Genomic DNA, 15,917 nt, shown 5'->3' on the forward strand with positions numbered 1-15,917 from the left:
CATGAAACTCTTCTAACATACAACTACATAGAATTTATACTGTTGATCAGAATAGTTATATTTTTAAAGAATCCATGTGAAAGCTGGACATCTTCTGCTATAAGAAGGGATTCCCAAAAAAGGAACACTTGGTATCAGATGATTACATTTTTTGTCACCTACATGCAAAGATCATTAGAATCAAATAATCATTTTTACATCAGCAGTAAGAAAGGGGAGCTGGAGACACTGGGCTCCACCTTTGACACTGGATTAAATAAGCACGAGTAAAATAGATGAGTGTTAAATGAAAGGAAAAAAGCTAAATCTCTAGGACTAAGAAGATAAAGAAACACAGAATGAGCAAAAGCTCAAGAAATGGCCTTGGTGGTTTACTAGCCAGAAATCTTGGTATTCCTTAGTGGCGATATAGAAGATAGGTTAAATGTATGTGCTTTACAAATTCTGAATTTGGGCTGTGAGGAAGAATTGAGACAAGGACATATCTATAAACTGGTAAATGATATAAAGGTGTAGAGAGCACACTCTCCTTATCAGTGCAGCGGCAGAGCAATCTACCCCTTCATGAGTCACATATCTTTTTCTGACAGAATAGACATTGTCTTAGGACATATTCTAATCTTATCCATGCCTTTTGATGTTTATATCAAACATCTGTAAATATTTATTTCCTCAGAAAAGATTTTTTAAGCATCTATCATATGCTCAAAAGTTATGTAGGTGATTCAAAAGGATCAGTAAACTAAACAAGACAACAAGTTCTAGCCTTTATGAATTTTTATGTTCATTTGGAAAGGGAGGCATATGATAAACAAGTAAGTCAATAAAAAAGGTATTGTTTCAGGTGGAGTAAGTTCTGTGAGATTAAAAAATAAAAGAGGGAGAGAGAGAGAGAGAGAGAGAGTGTGTGTGTAAAAAGGGTAATCAGGAAACACTTCACTAAGAAAACACTTGAGCAAAAGGCAGAGGAAAAAGAAAATGTAATAGAATAGGCGTGGCTCGTTTAAGAGGCCACCTTAATCGAACAGAGTAGAATAAAATGAAAGACTACGAAGTGAGTTCCAAAAATTCAGTAGGATGGTAGTGGAGATAGCACATGGCTTATAAGGACACTGCAAGGACTTCAGTTTTAATGTAAGTAGGATTGGTAGTCATTGAAGACTTTTAAGCATAAAAGTGAGTTGGGTTGACAAATTTCAGCAGATTACTCAGGCCACCGTGTTGATTTGAAACTACTATAATAATCCTTTGAAAGACCATGGTTCTGTGGAATAAGGGAGAGCCATGGAAGGTGTGAGAAGAATTCATATTATGGAGATATATTGAGGTTGGAAGTAAGTAGGATTTACCACTGAATCAAATGCAGTGCATGAGTGAGAGGTATCAAGGATGGCTCCAAGGCCTTTTGTTTGAACAACAATAATGGGGTTGCCATCACTTGAGATGTGTAAAACTACAAGTCATTCTAGCTTCCTGAGGGAACATCAGGAAAACAATTTTGAGGAATCTGATTTTGAGATACCCATTGGATATTTAGATACAGGCATCTGAAAATTAGGAGAGAAGGACAAGCTAGAGATTTAAATTGGGAGGCATAAGTCAATGGGTGGTTTTGGGAGCCCTGAGACTGCACGAACTTACTCAGGGAGTACAGGTAGATTGAGAAAGGAAGGCATTCCAAGACTGGGGAGGAAGTTGATCCAGCAAAGAAGACTGAAAAGGGAGTAGTAAGTAAACGGGAGGAAAATCAGGAGTGAGAGTGTGCTCACAGCTGAGTGAAAAAGTGCTCCAGGGAGTGATAACTGGTCAAGTGCCTGGAAGAACAGAGAAGGAATCCCTAGATTCAGCAACATGGAATTCAATGACAACTTGGATAAGAACAGTTTTGATGGGACAATGAAGAAAATGTATGATAAAGTGGGCTCAAGAGAAAATAGAACTGAGTATATAGAATAGGGTCAACTCCAATAACAACTAGCTAATTATATACAAAAGACATAAAGAGAAAAAAATATATAATTTAAAGAAATATATACAAATAAAAATAGTAAATCACAAAATAAAATTTTCATAAATACAATTTTGTTTTTAATTGAATACAGTGAAAAAAATCTAAACTTTTTACCTTTGCTGGTAAAATGATTTGACAATGTTACTAATAAAAGATCTCATTGTATCTTTTGCAGTAACTTTCCAGTACTTTCTTTTTTAAATATATAACATGATGTTAAGTCTAGCAAGAACAGAATATGTAAAAAGAGGGAGGTTCCCACATTCAAACCTATACATTCACATTCATAGACACAAACCCAAAATGAAAAGGGAAAATTTTAAATAATGTCTTTGAGTAGTCCCATATCTAAGAGCATAACAATTCATGATACATACATCTAGGGTTGTTTAAAATGAACAGCTCAAAAATATTTAAAAAGTCTTTAAAAACTGTAGACACTCTTTATTACATCTGAGATGATATCAAAATTTATTTCTGTATATATTTGAAGTAAACAATTTTTGAGTTAGGGAACACGTCTCCTAATTAACATAATGCATCCCAAATGATGATCTTTTGAGATGTAAAGAGTATTGTCACTTGGGGAAATGATCGACAAAGCATCTCAGAGGGCATTCAGGAAGACTGAAAGTGTCATGAATCACTTACCTCCCTAATGTCCCTTTGATATTTAGTGTTCATTTCTTCTGTTTTAATGAGATCCTTTCTTGCTGTCTCTGCTTCTTGTTCTACCTCTCCCACTCGGGAAGAAAGGGCTGCTAACCGTTCTTTCATTTGGGCCATTTCATAGTTTTGCTTTTCAAGCAATTCTTGTAGTTCGACTATTTGACTGGTTTCATCAGTTGAGTCTATAGATCCATTGGATAAACGCTGCAGGAAAATAAAAAGAAATGAGGCTCAGGATTTTCTTCATCTTTAATTTAAAGTTTACAGATTTGAAGAAATGAATCTGATACTGCTTTCACACTGAGAAAGAAGAACTTTAAGACAGAGTTAATTTAAGAGTTAAACATTTCTGAGAAAAACTCTTAATTGAAATTAGAATAGAAAGGTAGATCTGTAATCTTCAAACAGGTTAACAGAGGCATTTGATCTGAAAGGTATGCATTTATTATATATGGCTTCACATGAAACACTGGTATATCCTAAACATTTAGTAAGTGGCAGCTATTATGTCATCAATTATATATAAAATTTATTATAAATAATACTACATTTCTGTAACAAAGTTTTATTATTAAATAATAGTGAGAGCACAGAAACTATAATATTTTCTGTTTTTACTCAAGATCCTGTGTGAATCTGCAAGTCTTATTTTCAATGACATTCAGATAAAGAACTGATGAACCATTTTTTTTTTGTTCCCACTCTGAATGTGACCTAGCTGGAACAAAGACATAGCATAGAAAAGTTTTGATCTCTATATTGCTAGCAACATAAAAGTCACGAGTGCATACAACCCATGGAAAGAAGGCTGAAAATAATTACTAAGTACTTTGAGACTGACTTTTCCCTTTTCTGAAGGGGCTGCCTGGAAGCCAGGGTGACCCATGCCTTCAAAAGCATGGCCAGCTGCCCAGCTGTATTGAAGGAGTTTTGTGGTAAAGACACTGCAACAATTGAAGAGAAGAAAGTGCTACGAGAAAAAGAGCACAACCACATTGAAATAATGAAATGAGAAAAAGCAAAAAAGTACAATCACTTCCATTATAATGTTCGTCTGGAAAATATGAATTTGTTCCAACACAAAAGACATATTAAGAAACAATTTGAACATACATACATTTTGTGTTTTCTTATGTGCTATTTCATTTCTGAAAATCACTGGCTAAATACAGAAAACTGCACCCACCTGAACCAAGCCATGCAGGAATACACAAAATGCATACATGCACATTCCTCAAACATCTAACATTGACCTCAGTTCATCATGTGCTTTGTGTCAGACAAGCCACATCTGTGTTACAGCTTTCTGATTTCAGGTACCCCTCCTTCCACCACCTCACAATAACTCACAGCTATGACCTTTCTGACACCCAACCCATAAGCAAACTTCAGGTCATTTTCAAGGTAGAGTTATATTTATCATAATATTTATGCTATTCTTGATTTTGTAACATGTTTTAAACTGTGCTACCATTTTTACTGGTTTTATATCTTTTTTAAGGGACAAATAACATTTTAATGTGTGTCCCATGAAATATTTGATATTTGGAATATATTTATACAAGAAATTATTAATTAATCATATGAAATTCAAGTTAACTGGACATTCTGTGTTTTTATTTTCCCTCTTTGTAGCCAGCATCAATATGAATATTTCCTAAAGCAGCCATATCTTTTTGCATAACAATTTTCCAGGTTATTTTTTTTCCTTTAGGCCTGGCTTCTTTCTTTTTTCTTCTATTTTTATTAAATCATTTTTGTTATTCTATTACAGTTATCCTAATTTTTCCCCCTTTTCCCTCCCCCTATCCCCCTGCCCACTCCTAACACTCGATTCCCACTCTGTTGTCCATGTCTGCGGGTCATTCATACATGTTCGTTGTCTAATCCCTTTCCTTTATTTCCACCATTATCCCCCACAACCCACCCCTCTGGTCACTGTCAGTCTGTCCATGTTTCCGTGCCTGTGGTTCTTATTTTGTTTGTTGGTTTATTTTGTTCATTAGATTCTTCTTATAGGTGAGATCATACGGTATTTGTCTTTCACCAACTGTCTTATTTCACCTAACGTAATATTCTCCAATTCTTTCCATGCTGTTGCAAAAGGTAGGGGTTCCCTCTTTCTTTCTGATATGTAGTATTCCCTTGTGTAAACGTACCACAGTTTTTTGACCCACTCATTTACTGATAGCACTTAGGCTGTTTCCAGCACTTGGCTATTATAAATAGAGCAGCTATGAACATTGGGGTGCATAGGTTCTTTTGAAATGGTGACTTGGGATTTGTAGGGTATAATCCCAGCAGTAAAATCACTGGGTCAAAAGGCAGCTCCATTTTTAGTGTTTTAAGGAAATTCCATACCATTTTCCACAATGGCTATACCTAGTTTTATACCTCTTTTTTATGTCACTGATAAAATCTTTGGTGTGTGCTGCAAACCCCTTTTCCTCCATAAGCCCTATGTTTTTATTGTGCAATTTTATATAGCTCATGATTTTTAGTAATGAGTAAAGGGCACACAGGATGTCTCTATATTATTTCTTCCAACCACGTGTGAATCTACATTATCTCAAAATAAAAAAATTAATTAAAAATGTTAGAGCTGTTGACTACAGGAAGGAAGGGGGAGAGCAGAAAGTATCATAAAAGCAGTGAGAAAGATGGGCAGGAAAAGATGGAGTTAGACTTAGGATAGTATCTAAAGATGCCAATCAGATCTAAGGACGTAATGCTTTAAACATATAACTGAACTTCTGCGTTGCAGGTACCGAACCTCTAATTTTCTAAAAAAAAAAACAGTTAGAGATATTACAAATACATAGGAATGTTAGAGAAGACGCTGTAGTAGAGGAGAATAGATCCTCCTTCAATGTGTCTACTCTCTCTGCTGAGATTGTTGGTACCTGAGGGATGACAACTGAGAATGTCCTCAGGCATTATTTGTAGCATAAGGGAAGAGAACTGTCTTTCCAAAGTTATGCCCCTCCATTGGGGCACGCAATACCATGTACAATGCAGCATGGCATTATTGTGAGGCTAATGAAAAACAAACTTGTTAGACAGCTCTCATGGACACAAAACTCAAAAACATTGATAGTGACCTTTATTCAGGTCACAACTGCACACTGAATTGAGAAAATCCAGTTCCTAATCATAAAGCAGCAATTGAGAATTGGTTTAGGAAAGAAGGCAAGGGACAGTTTACAGTCAGTTATGCTCAAATTTGGGATAACTAAGGTATAATATTACAGGTTTTCATCATAATAGCAAATATGTTCTAACTCTGTACACTATTTACAAGTAACTAGGCAAGCGTAAGCTATACTAGAACTTCCTCCTTACATTGAGAACTTGCTAGTGAATATTAAAAGGCAATTTTTTAAAACTACAAAAATTACTAAAAATCAAATTTTTTACTTTAGAAACGTTTTATACAATTGAAAAATTACATTTAGGACTTTAGTGCCCTAGAAAACTTTGGAGAAATTGAGACTCAAGTAATCACACAGAGCTGATCTAAATTAAAATGCAGAACTTTGAATTCCCAGTTTAGTTCATCTACCTGTTACCATGTTGCATTTAATGAGAACATATAAATCAAGATGTTAAAAGTTATACATGCTGTGTACTATAGACAAGTACCAAGAATGTAGTGTGTGTTTGAATACGTATACATACATATGTATACGTATTCATTCAACAAACATTTGCTCAGTGCAAGTGAATGATGTTACTCTTCTAATTAGAAAAATGATTATTCCAATACTGTGCACCTGAGGTCCATTAAAATCGTGTCTAAAAATTGTATATTTTTAATGGGCTCAAAGTAAGAAAAATTTTAACTAAACATAAACAGTAATTAGGCAACTAAAATAAAACACTCTTAAAATGTTAACCTCCTAATTTCTTTAACGAAGAGATGTTTATTGCATAGTTTTTATATTACTTTGGGATTTGGGACTCTACAGGAAATTTTCAGACTCAGGTGTTTTTCTGAAGTGTTTATGAATATTTTATGTTTAAAATTATGAAAGACAAATACCATATGATCTCACCTATTAAGTGGAACTTAATCAACAAAACAAACAAGCAAGGAAAATATAACGAGCAACATTGAAAGAAAAAAGAAACCAACAGAATCAAGAGGGAAGCAGGGATGGGGAAAAGGAAGGGAAGGGTCAAGTATACAAGGGAACATGTATAAAGGGTCCATGGACAAAGCCAAAGTGGGGAGGTCTTGGAGGGGGAAGGAGAGCAGGGGGAAATGGTGGTGGGAAAATGGAGACAAATGTATTTGAACAATAAAAAAATAAAATAAAACTACAAAGAAAAAAATAAAATTGTGTAATATTTCATCTATTCAAATAACCTTAAATACATTTTATGGTGAGCTTAATATGTTTTCATAATTTTAGACTAGGAAGGCCGTATAAAAACTGATATTTATTTTAGAAAAAGAACATATAACTTCCATTCCAGATCATTGTTATGTAGAATTAACTTTAAAATAAATGGTGACACTGTAGCCTAAATGACAAATGACTGAATTAGAGGAAAACCCACTGCTTATTTAAAATAGCTTTACTGAAATGTAATTTATATACCATAAAATTCACCCATTTGAAGTATAAACGTCAATGGTATGTTAGTGTAGTTAGAGTTGTGCAACTATCAAGATAATCTAATTTAAGAACATTTTCATCATTGCAATAGAAACATTGTACTGAATAGCATTCACTTATAGCTGTCCTCCACCCCCAAGCACCAGTAATCTACTTTTTATGATTATTGGTTTTCCTATTTGGTACTTTTCAATTAAATGGAATCATAGGATATGTAGTCTTTTGTGAATTACTTTATTCATTGAACATAATGCTTTTTGGGATTCATTCATGTTGTTGCATCTTAATCTGTTTCCTTTATTGCATAATAGAATTGCATCATGTGGATATACTACATGTTATCTACATATTGATCAGGTAATGGATATTTAGATTGTTCCCATATTTTGGCTACCATGAATTATGCTGCTATGAACATTTCCATTTGTTTTTGTGTGCATGTGTTTTCCATTCTCTTGGGTAGATTCCTAGGAGCAGAATTGCTGGATTATATGGTATTTCTAAATTTATCATTTTGAAGAGGTGTTCTCCAAAGTGGTTGTACAAATGCACACTCCAGCCTGCAATGATAAGAGTTCCAATTTTTCACATACTCACCAAAACTTAGTATTATCTTTCTTTTTATACCCATTCTTGTGGCTATAAAATGGTATTTTCCCTACAGTTTTTTTCCAAAGTTAGCTAAAAGTTTATTTCTACATTTCTTTTAAGTTGTATAAAAGATTTACTGTTTTCATTTGTGTACATCTGTACACTGGATTAAAAAAGTAGGAATTAAACTATAAAAAGATGCCAAAGCTTCCCCAAACTTGATCTCAGAATTAGCTGCTTAGAGAGACAAGCATTTAGTACCCACATCTCTCACTAACCTGAAACCTTCAAATGATTCCCTCATTTTATTATTAATAAAATTGCTATAATTATACTTCCAATAAAAGGAAAAACCAATTAGCCCTGGCTGGTGTGGCTCAGTGGATTGAGTGCCGGACTGCAAAGCAAAGAGCTACCAGATCGATTCCCAGTCAGAGCAAATGCTTGGGTTGTTGGCCCAGTCCCCAGAGCGGGGGTGCATGAGAGGCAATCACACAATGATGTTTCTCTTTCTCTCTTTCTCCTTCTCTTCCCTTCTCTTTAAAAATATATAAATAAAATAAAATCTTTTAAAAAACAGCAAAACCAATTAGAAAAATATTGTAACATTTTACTGGCAGTAGAGATTAAATGTGAGTTTAGTAATCAGCTCCTGTAAACTCACATAAATAAAGACAAGAAAAAACCTGTCATCCTTGTCTGCTCAGCTGTGTGGGTGGGCAGTTGAAGTCAAGGTAAAAGCAGTGTCAATGAACAAAATCACATTTAGAAAAAAAGCATCTCATGAGGTTTTTCCAAGGCAAGTTGACAAAGGCAGATGTAAGTAAATAATTCCCATATATCCCAGCTGTTACATATTCCAGTAGCTTCCAAAGAGCTCGAGGCCATGTGGTTGACTTTTCCCTTGGAGTTGTCCAGAAAAGCCTTATTTACCCTCCTGTTCTCAGCCTGGTGGGTACTGGTTCTTTCTCTTGTTGCTATTGCTTAAATTCCAGTAATTCATTCTTCTGATGTAGTTCCTCCTTTATCTTTTGCAATTTTTTATTTTCTTCCTTTTTTTCTTCCTTTACAGAGAATTCTTATAAGGTTGGCTTCTGGCCCAAGCTGAAGACTGTATGTCTCCAAGAGCAGTGTGACCAGTATACTTCTGTTAGGCAACTCTGTCTCCCGTCCGCTCAAAAACCTGGTGGTACTGTATTTTTGATGCCCTCTAAATGCTTCCCTTCTGAGGTTTTCTTGAAGTCTTTTTTTCCTTGTTTTTTGCTCTTCTCTCTCTGAGTTGTCTTCAGTTTTTGGATTTCAGCTTCTTCAGCTTCTTGATTCTCTCAGCTTCTTCTCTTCTGAGCTTTTGCTGTATGTAGATTTCATCAGGTAGAATGATTGTTGCTGCCTGACTTCAGTCTCTGGTTGGCTTCCACCTAGCTGCCTTGGCACCAGGTTAATTGGCTTTACTCTGCCTTGTTCCTTTCACTTCTCCAGGTTCTCAAGCTCTTTCTCAGCAATCTTTTTATCTAATTTATTTAGTTTTCATTTGGTGCTATCAAGGTTTATGTGCCTGTGAGTCTCTGGCCTATATTCTTGGGGCTCTCCAGTGAAGGGATCTCAGAAGTCACCTCGAAACCCAGCTTGGGGCTATGCAGCCAGTGTGGTCCTGGTGTGTCCACTGGGGTCCAGGGCCTGGTGGGAGGCAAAAGGAGGTGCCAAGCCCAGAGCCCACCACCGTGCTGCAAGGGTCCATGGTTCAGAGCCCTTGGGACCTGAGCTGCTACTGCTGTGAGACGGTTGAGGGCTCTCTGGTTTTGATTTACATCTGCTAATGACTAATAATGTTGAACATTTTTCCATGTGCCTAAAAGTTATTTCTATAACTCCTTTGAGAAAATATCTGTTCAGACTCTTTTCCCATTTACTAATTGGCTTATTCATGTTTTTATTATTTAGTTATAAAAATTTCTTATGTATATATTTTGGATAGGAGTCCCCTTTATCAGATACACGACTTGCAAATAGTTCTTCCCAGCCTGTGGATTATCTTTTCACTTTCTCAATGGTGCTGGTTGAAATACAAATATTTGTAATTTTAATGAAGTCTAATTTATCAAAGTAAACTGTATGGCTTTCATAAAATTTCTGAAAAATTGTTTTAATAAAAAATATAAAAGAGAACTTAGGATTTTTTCTCATGTTTCAAAAACAAAATGGGGGAAAGAAGGAGAAGGCTCAAGTCAAGGAACATATATAAAGGACCAAAAGACAAAGACAATGGGGAGAGGGGGGTGAGGATGGACTGTGGGAGGTGGGGGGTGGGCAGGGCAGGGGAGAGTAATGGGGGAAAAATGAGGACAACCGTAATTGAATAGTAAAAAAAAAATTAAAAAATATATATAGATGAATTATCTTTATGGTAGAAAAATCTGAAGTGAACAGGAATTCACTGTTATAAATAAACGTATAAATAAATAATATAGTAGAAATTATACAGCCTACAGGTAAGACCAAGTACAGTGACTGAGGCTTCATATATCTCACCATGTCAGTCATCCTGACTTCTTACAAGGCGAAGCCAGGAATTTAAGCAGGTTCTTTCATTTACTACCAGATAAACAATGGAAATCGTGTCTTTTTTATTTGATAATTTTAAACATAATTACCATACCTTTAATATTTTTATCCTATTTGTAGCTTTAGTATTTATTTTAAAATACTATAACATGTTTTTACAACTAACTTTAAAATTACTAATACAATCATTTTCCTTCTCAATGTTATGGTGCTTTGATGGTTATTGCTTGTTTTGAGTATCTGTTAATGGCTATTCATTGCTTTTCCACTCTGCCAAAGAATAGCAGTTTATTCAACATAATAATTAATAAATTTTTCAGCTTTCTTATAATGATGCTTGTTAAATGTACAGAAGAGAGGGAATTTAAATTGCTCTATTAATATAAAACTTAATAATTAATATCTGTTTGGATAGATATTTCTGGACCAGGTATTCCAGAGCATTTAGAGACTAAGGTAATTAGAAGTTTCTAGAATTAGATGGACATTACTCTGCAGAACGACTATTTGGCTGAGCTCTCCCTCTCCCCTGCCCCAAGGAGCTGGTATACTTGGCAGCTAACAAGTTTCCCTCAGATTTATTGAGATATAATTGAGTTATAACTAAGTTTAAGATGTACAACATGATGATTTTATTTATGTATATGTTGTGAAATGATTATGAAAAAGTTAGCTAACACATCTATTACTTTATATAGATACCATTTCCTTATATAGATACCACTTTTTTTGGTAAGAAAGCATTTAAGATCCACTTTTTAAGCAATTTAAAAATACATAATACTATATTGTTAACTACAGTCATCTTAACACCTGATAATTTAATTTTTATTAGAAACATATTTCTAAACTTAACTTACACATTTTTGACACCTTTCTTCCCACTTTCATATCTATACCATAAGTCTTTGATTCTCTCCTAATGCATTTTTTTCTCATTATAATAAACTTTATTGTCTACTCTTAAAACTTTTTTTGGAAGTTGCTAACTCTAACCTATGGGCAAGACAGAGTTTATAGTTTGAGTAAAATCAAGTTAACCACATGCTAAAATAAAAAAAAATCAACACTCTCAGAACATTCACAATTTCCAGGAAAGAATTCCAAAATTATCTGACAAAAAAAGTACATGGAAACTATAATCCATTGTAAAGGAAAAGACAACAGAAGCCAACCTTAAGATGATCTAAATATTGAAATTATCAGTCAAGAACATTTAAGCAGCTATATAACTATGCTCATTTTTGTAAAGAAAAGTATACTTGCAATGAATAAAAGGATAAAATATTTCAGGAAAGAAACTGACAATATGAAAAAGATCCAAATGAAAATTTTAGAATATAAGCATACAATAAAAATTCACTGGATGGACTTATAGTAGAGATGAAAAAGAAAGGGTAAGTGAATGCGAAGGCAGATCAAGAAAAATCAACCTATCTTTAGAAGAAAGAAAAATATTTGACCAAAGAAAAAAATTAAAAAAATAAAGAGCCTCAGGGATCAATATTAGTAGCTGAGATCCTAGTAGGGGTGGGGAGAATTGGGAAGTAAGAGATAATGCCCTAAATCTTTCCAAATTTGGTGAAAGATTTACCTTCAAGTTCACTACCCTTTCTTTTAGCTTAAACTTCAGTCTGTCCTGAAAGTCCCTAGAAATGTGTTCACATCATTATATTTTTTGGTAAAATTTGCCAAAATTCATTATTTTCCTTAAGGAGCTCCACCCCTACTCAAAATTATATATGCATCAGGACCAACAGAACCTAAGTCTATATTGGATATTCAGACAAAACTAAGGAGCATAAAATGGGCAAATGAAAGGCATATTAGAAATAAAAATTACAAGCTAGTTAATAAATTCTCTTGAGCATTTAGAATAATACTAAATACCTCTTGAATGATGAATGTCATTTAAAAAGCACTCCCATAAATTAAATTAGTAATATTCAAACTAACATTCTCCAAATCCACAATCTTGGTTAATATATAGTATGTTCAAGATCTTATAATTATGTTTATGTCAGTGATTAAATATGTCATGAATACTATTTAAACTCATTTTCTTCCTGGGAGTGATTTCTGAAAGGTAAGAAATCAAGAGGCTCTCTGGTTCTCTCCTAATGAATTTTAGATAGATCTTTTTTGTCTTATGCATCTTAATTTTCATGGTTTTTCATGGTATAAAATAGAAAAAGGTGGAGCCAAAGAGTAGAAATCAGGAATTTATCTTACTATTAATTAAATTCAGATATTAAAGGCACAGATATACTTAGGATGTATCAGCATTTGAGAAGTAAATGCTAAGTTCAATTCCATATTTGAAAATAGTTCAATATAATTCTTTGTTTAAAGATGAATTATTGACAAAAACCATATGATCATATCAACAGATGTGGAAAAAGCATTTGATAAGATACAGAACCCATTTATGATCAAAACACTCAGCAAAGGAGTAAAGGGTGCATACCTCAACATAATAAAGGCCATATATGAAAAACCTACAGCCAACATCATACTCAATGGACAAAAACTAAAAGCTTTCCCACTGAGATTGGCAACAAGAAAAGGATGTCTCTTTTCACCACTTCTATTCAACATAGTATTGGAAGTCCTAGCCACATCAATCAGACAAGAAAAAGAAATAAAGACATCCAAATTGTAAAGGAGGAAGTAAAACTATCATTGTTTGCAAAGGACACAAGTGTACGAAGAAAATCCCATAGACTCCACCAAAAAACTACTTGACCTAATAAGTGAATTTGGCAAAACAGAGGGATACAAAGTCAATATTCAGAAATTGAAGGCATTTTTGTACACCAACAATGAAACATCAGAATCAGAAATCAGGAAAAAAATCCCATTTGCTATAGCAACAAGAAAAAGAAAGTACTTAGGAATAAACTTACCCAAGGAGGTAAAAGAACTTTATGCAGAAAACTATCCAACACTGAAGAAAGAAATTAAGGAAGACACAAATAAATGGAAGCATATACCGTGTTCACGGATTGGAAGAATTAATATCATCAAAATGTCCATACCACCCAAAGCAATTTATAGATTCAATTTATTAAAATAACAATGATCTATTTCACAGACATAGAGCAAAATTTAAAAATTTCATATGGAACAATAAATGACCCAGAAAAGCTGCAGCAATTTTGAGAAAGAAGAACAAAGTAGGATAGATCACAATACCTGATGTCAAACTATATTATAAGGCCACTGTAATCAAAACAGTCTGATACTGATATAAGAACAGACATATAGACCAATGGAACAGAATAGAGAGCTCAGCAATAAACCCATGTCTTTATGGTCAATTAATATTCAACAAAGGGGGCAGAAGCTTAAAATGGGGTAAAAATAGCCTCTTCAACAAATGGTGTTGGGAGAGCTGGTCAGCTACATGCAAAAAATTGAATTTGACCACCAACTTATACCATACACAAAAATAAACTTGAGATGGATAAAAGGCTTAAATATAAGTCATGACACCATAAAAGTCTTAGAGGAGAACATAGGCAGGAAACTCTCAGATATTCCACAAAGCAATATTTTCACCAATATGCCCCCCAGAGCAAGGGACATAAAGGAAAGAATAAACAAATGGGACTTCATCAGAATAAGAAGCTTCTGCGTGGCTAAAGAAGACATCAGCAAAATGAAAAGGGAACCGACCATATGGGAAAATATATTTGCCAATGATACCTTGGACAAGGGTTTGATCTCCAAAATAAATGAACTTACGCAACTCCACTCCAGGAACACAAACAACAGAATTAAAAATGGGCTGGGCAAAGGACCTGAACAGACACTCCAAGGAGGTCATACACAGGGTCCAGAGACATATGAAAAGATGCTCAGAATCACTAGCCATCAGAGAAACACAAATTAAAACCACAATGAGATACCACTTCACACCAGTCAGAATTGCCATCATAAACACATCAACAAACAACAAGTGCTGGCAAGGTTGTGGAGAAAAGGGAACCCTAGCCCACTGTTGGTGGGAATGTAGGCTGGTGCATCCACTGTGGAAACCAGCTTGGTATGTCCTCAAAAAGCTAAAGGTTGAACTTCTTTTTGACCCAGCAATTCCACTGCTGGGATTACACGCTAAGAATCCCAAAACACCAATGCAGAAGAACCTATGGACCTTAGTGTTCATAGCCACACAGTTTACAATAGCCAAGAGCTGGAAGCAACCTAAGTGACCATCAGTAAGTCAGTGGGTCAAAGAACTATGGTACATTTACACAATGGAATACTGCGCAGCAGAAAGAAAGAAAGGGCTACTACCCTTCGTGACAGTATGGATGGAACTGGAGAGCATTATGCTAAGTGAAGTAAGCCAGGCGGTGAAAGACAATAACCACATGATCTCACCTATAACTGGAACCTAATCAATGAAAGAAACAAGCAAGGAAAATATAACCAGCAACACTGAAAGAAGAAAGAAACCAACAATAATATTAGGGAAGGAGAGTGGGGGGTAATGGGGAAAGAAAGGGGAGGGTCAACTCAAGGAGCATGTATGAGGGACCCATGAACAAAGCCAAAGTGGGGAAGGGTTGAGGGTGGGAGTTGGGGGTGGGTGGGACAGTGGAAAGTGGTGGTGGGAAAATGGAGACAAATGTATTTGAACAATAAAAAAATTTTTTTAAAAAGGATGCATTATTGATTATCTGGTCAAAGAATTTACACTGACATTTGCAATCATTAATATAAGGAATCTAGCACTATTTCTCTAAAGGATTCAGAAGAATCTATCAAGTGAGAAAGTCATAAAATATATTTTATTCTGTGAGGAGAAGAGATGTAGTACTAAATAAGTGGAGAACAAAAAAATAACACAAGTTGAGACATGGAAAGTACTCACAGGCATAAAAACAATAAGAAAATGAAAAACTAGAGCTGATAGTTCATTCTAAATGTCATGAGTATCAACAGTGTATTAGGGTTAAAGAAACATACATAAAGAATGAAGGACCAAATCAATTAAGGATTTCTTAGACCAATAATAAATGTCTATTTGTGACTATATGAGTAAGTCTTAGACAATGCACTGATCTAGGGAGGGATTTTGGAAGACACCAGCCAATATGATGCTCTAAAAAATATTTTTTATTCCAAGAGATTGTTATGCTGCTCATTTTATTTCAAATCCCAACATTTGAATTTATCTCCAAATCCCCAAATAAGACTATATCTCTCTTTAGAATAACAAGTAATAACAATAGCTAACAATTATTGAGCACTTGCTTACCCAAGAATATACAGCTGATAAATTTTTGACTTTCAGCATGCATGAGTTGATAAGTTACTTCATTTTGTTAACACATTAATTTCTGACTACAATTCAGGCACTGTTCTAAGTGTATTATGTGTATGTGTCTTTTACTTCTATAACAACCTACTGGATACACAAAAGGAAACTGAAGCAAAGAGTGTATTTTGCTTAA

At 34.6% G+C, this 15,917-nt stretch overlaps 1 protein-coding gene and 1 pseudogene across 4 annotated transcripts in view; both read right to left on the reverse strand.

The window, feature by feature from the left end:
- The window catches only part of PPFIA2 (PTPRF interacting protein alpha 2), a 446,295-nt gene that overhangs the window by 109,435 nt on the left and 320,943 nt on the right, over nt 1-15,917 (reverse strand). For all 4 annotated transcript variants that reach the window (XM_054580164.1, XM_054580163.1, XM_054580167.1 and 1 more), the window contains one exon: nt 2,663-2,884. In XM_054580164.1, coding sequence (XP_054436139.1) covers nt 2,663-2,884 — 222 coding nt within the window. The remainder of the gene's footprint in view (nt 1-2,662; nt 2,885-15,917) is intronic.
- Nucleotides 8,744-9,434, reverse strand: LOC129075970 (epithelial-stromal interaction protein 1-like; annotated as a pseudogene).

The sequence above is a fragment of the Pteronotus mesoamericanus genome, unplaced genomic scaffold (genome assembly GCF_021234165.1).
Source record: "Pteronotus mesoamericanus isolate MK-2021 breed Mesoamerican mustached bat unplaced genomic scaffold, CSHL_Meso_final contig_56, whole genome shotgun sequence".
Classification (NCBI taxonomy): domain Eukaryota; kingdom Metazoa; phylum Chordata; class Mammalia; order Chiroptera; family Mormoopidae; genus Pteronotus; species Pteronotus mesoamericanus.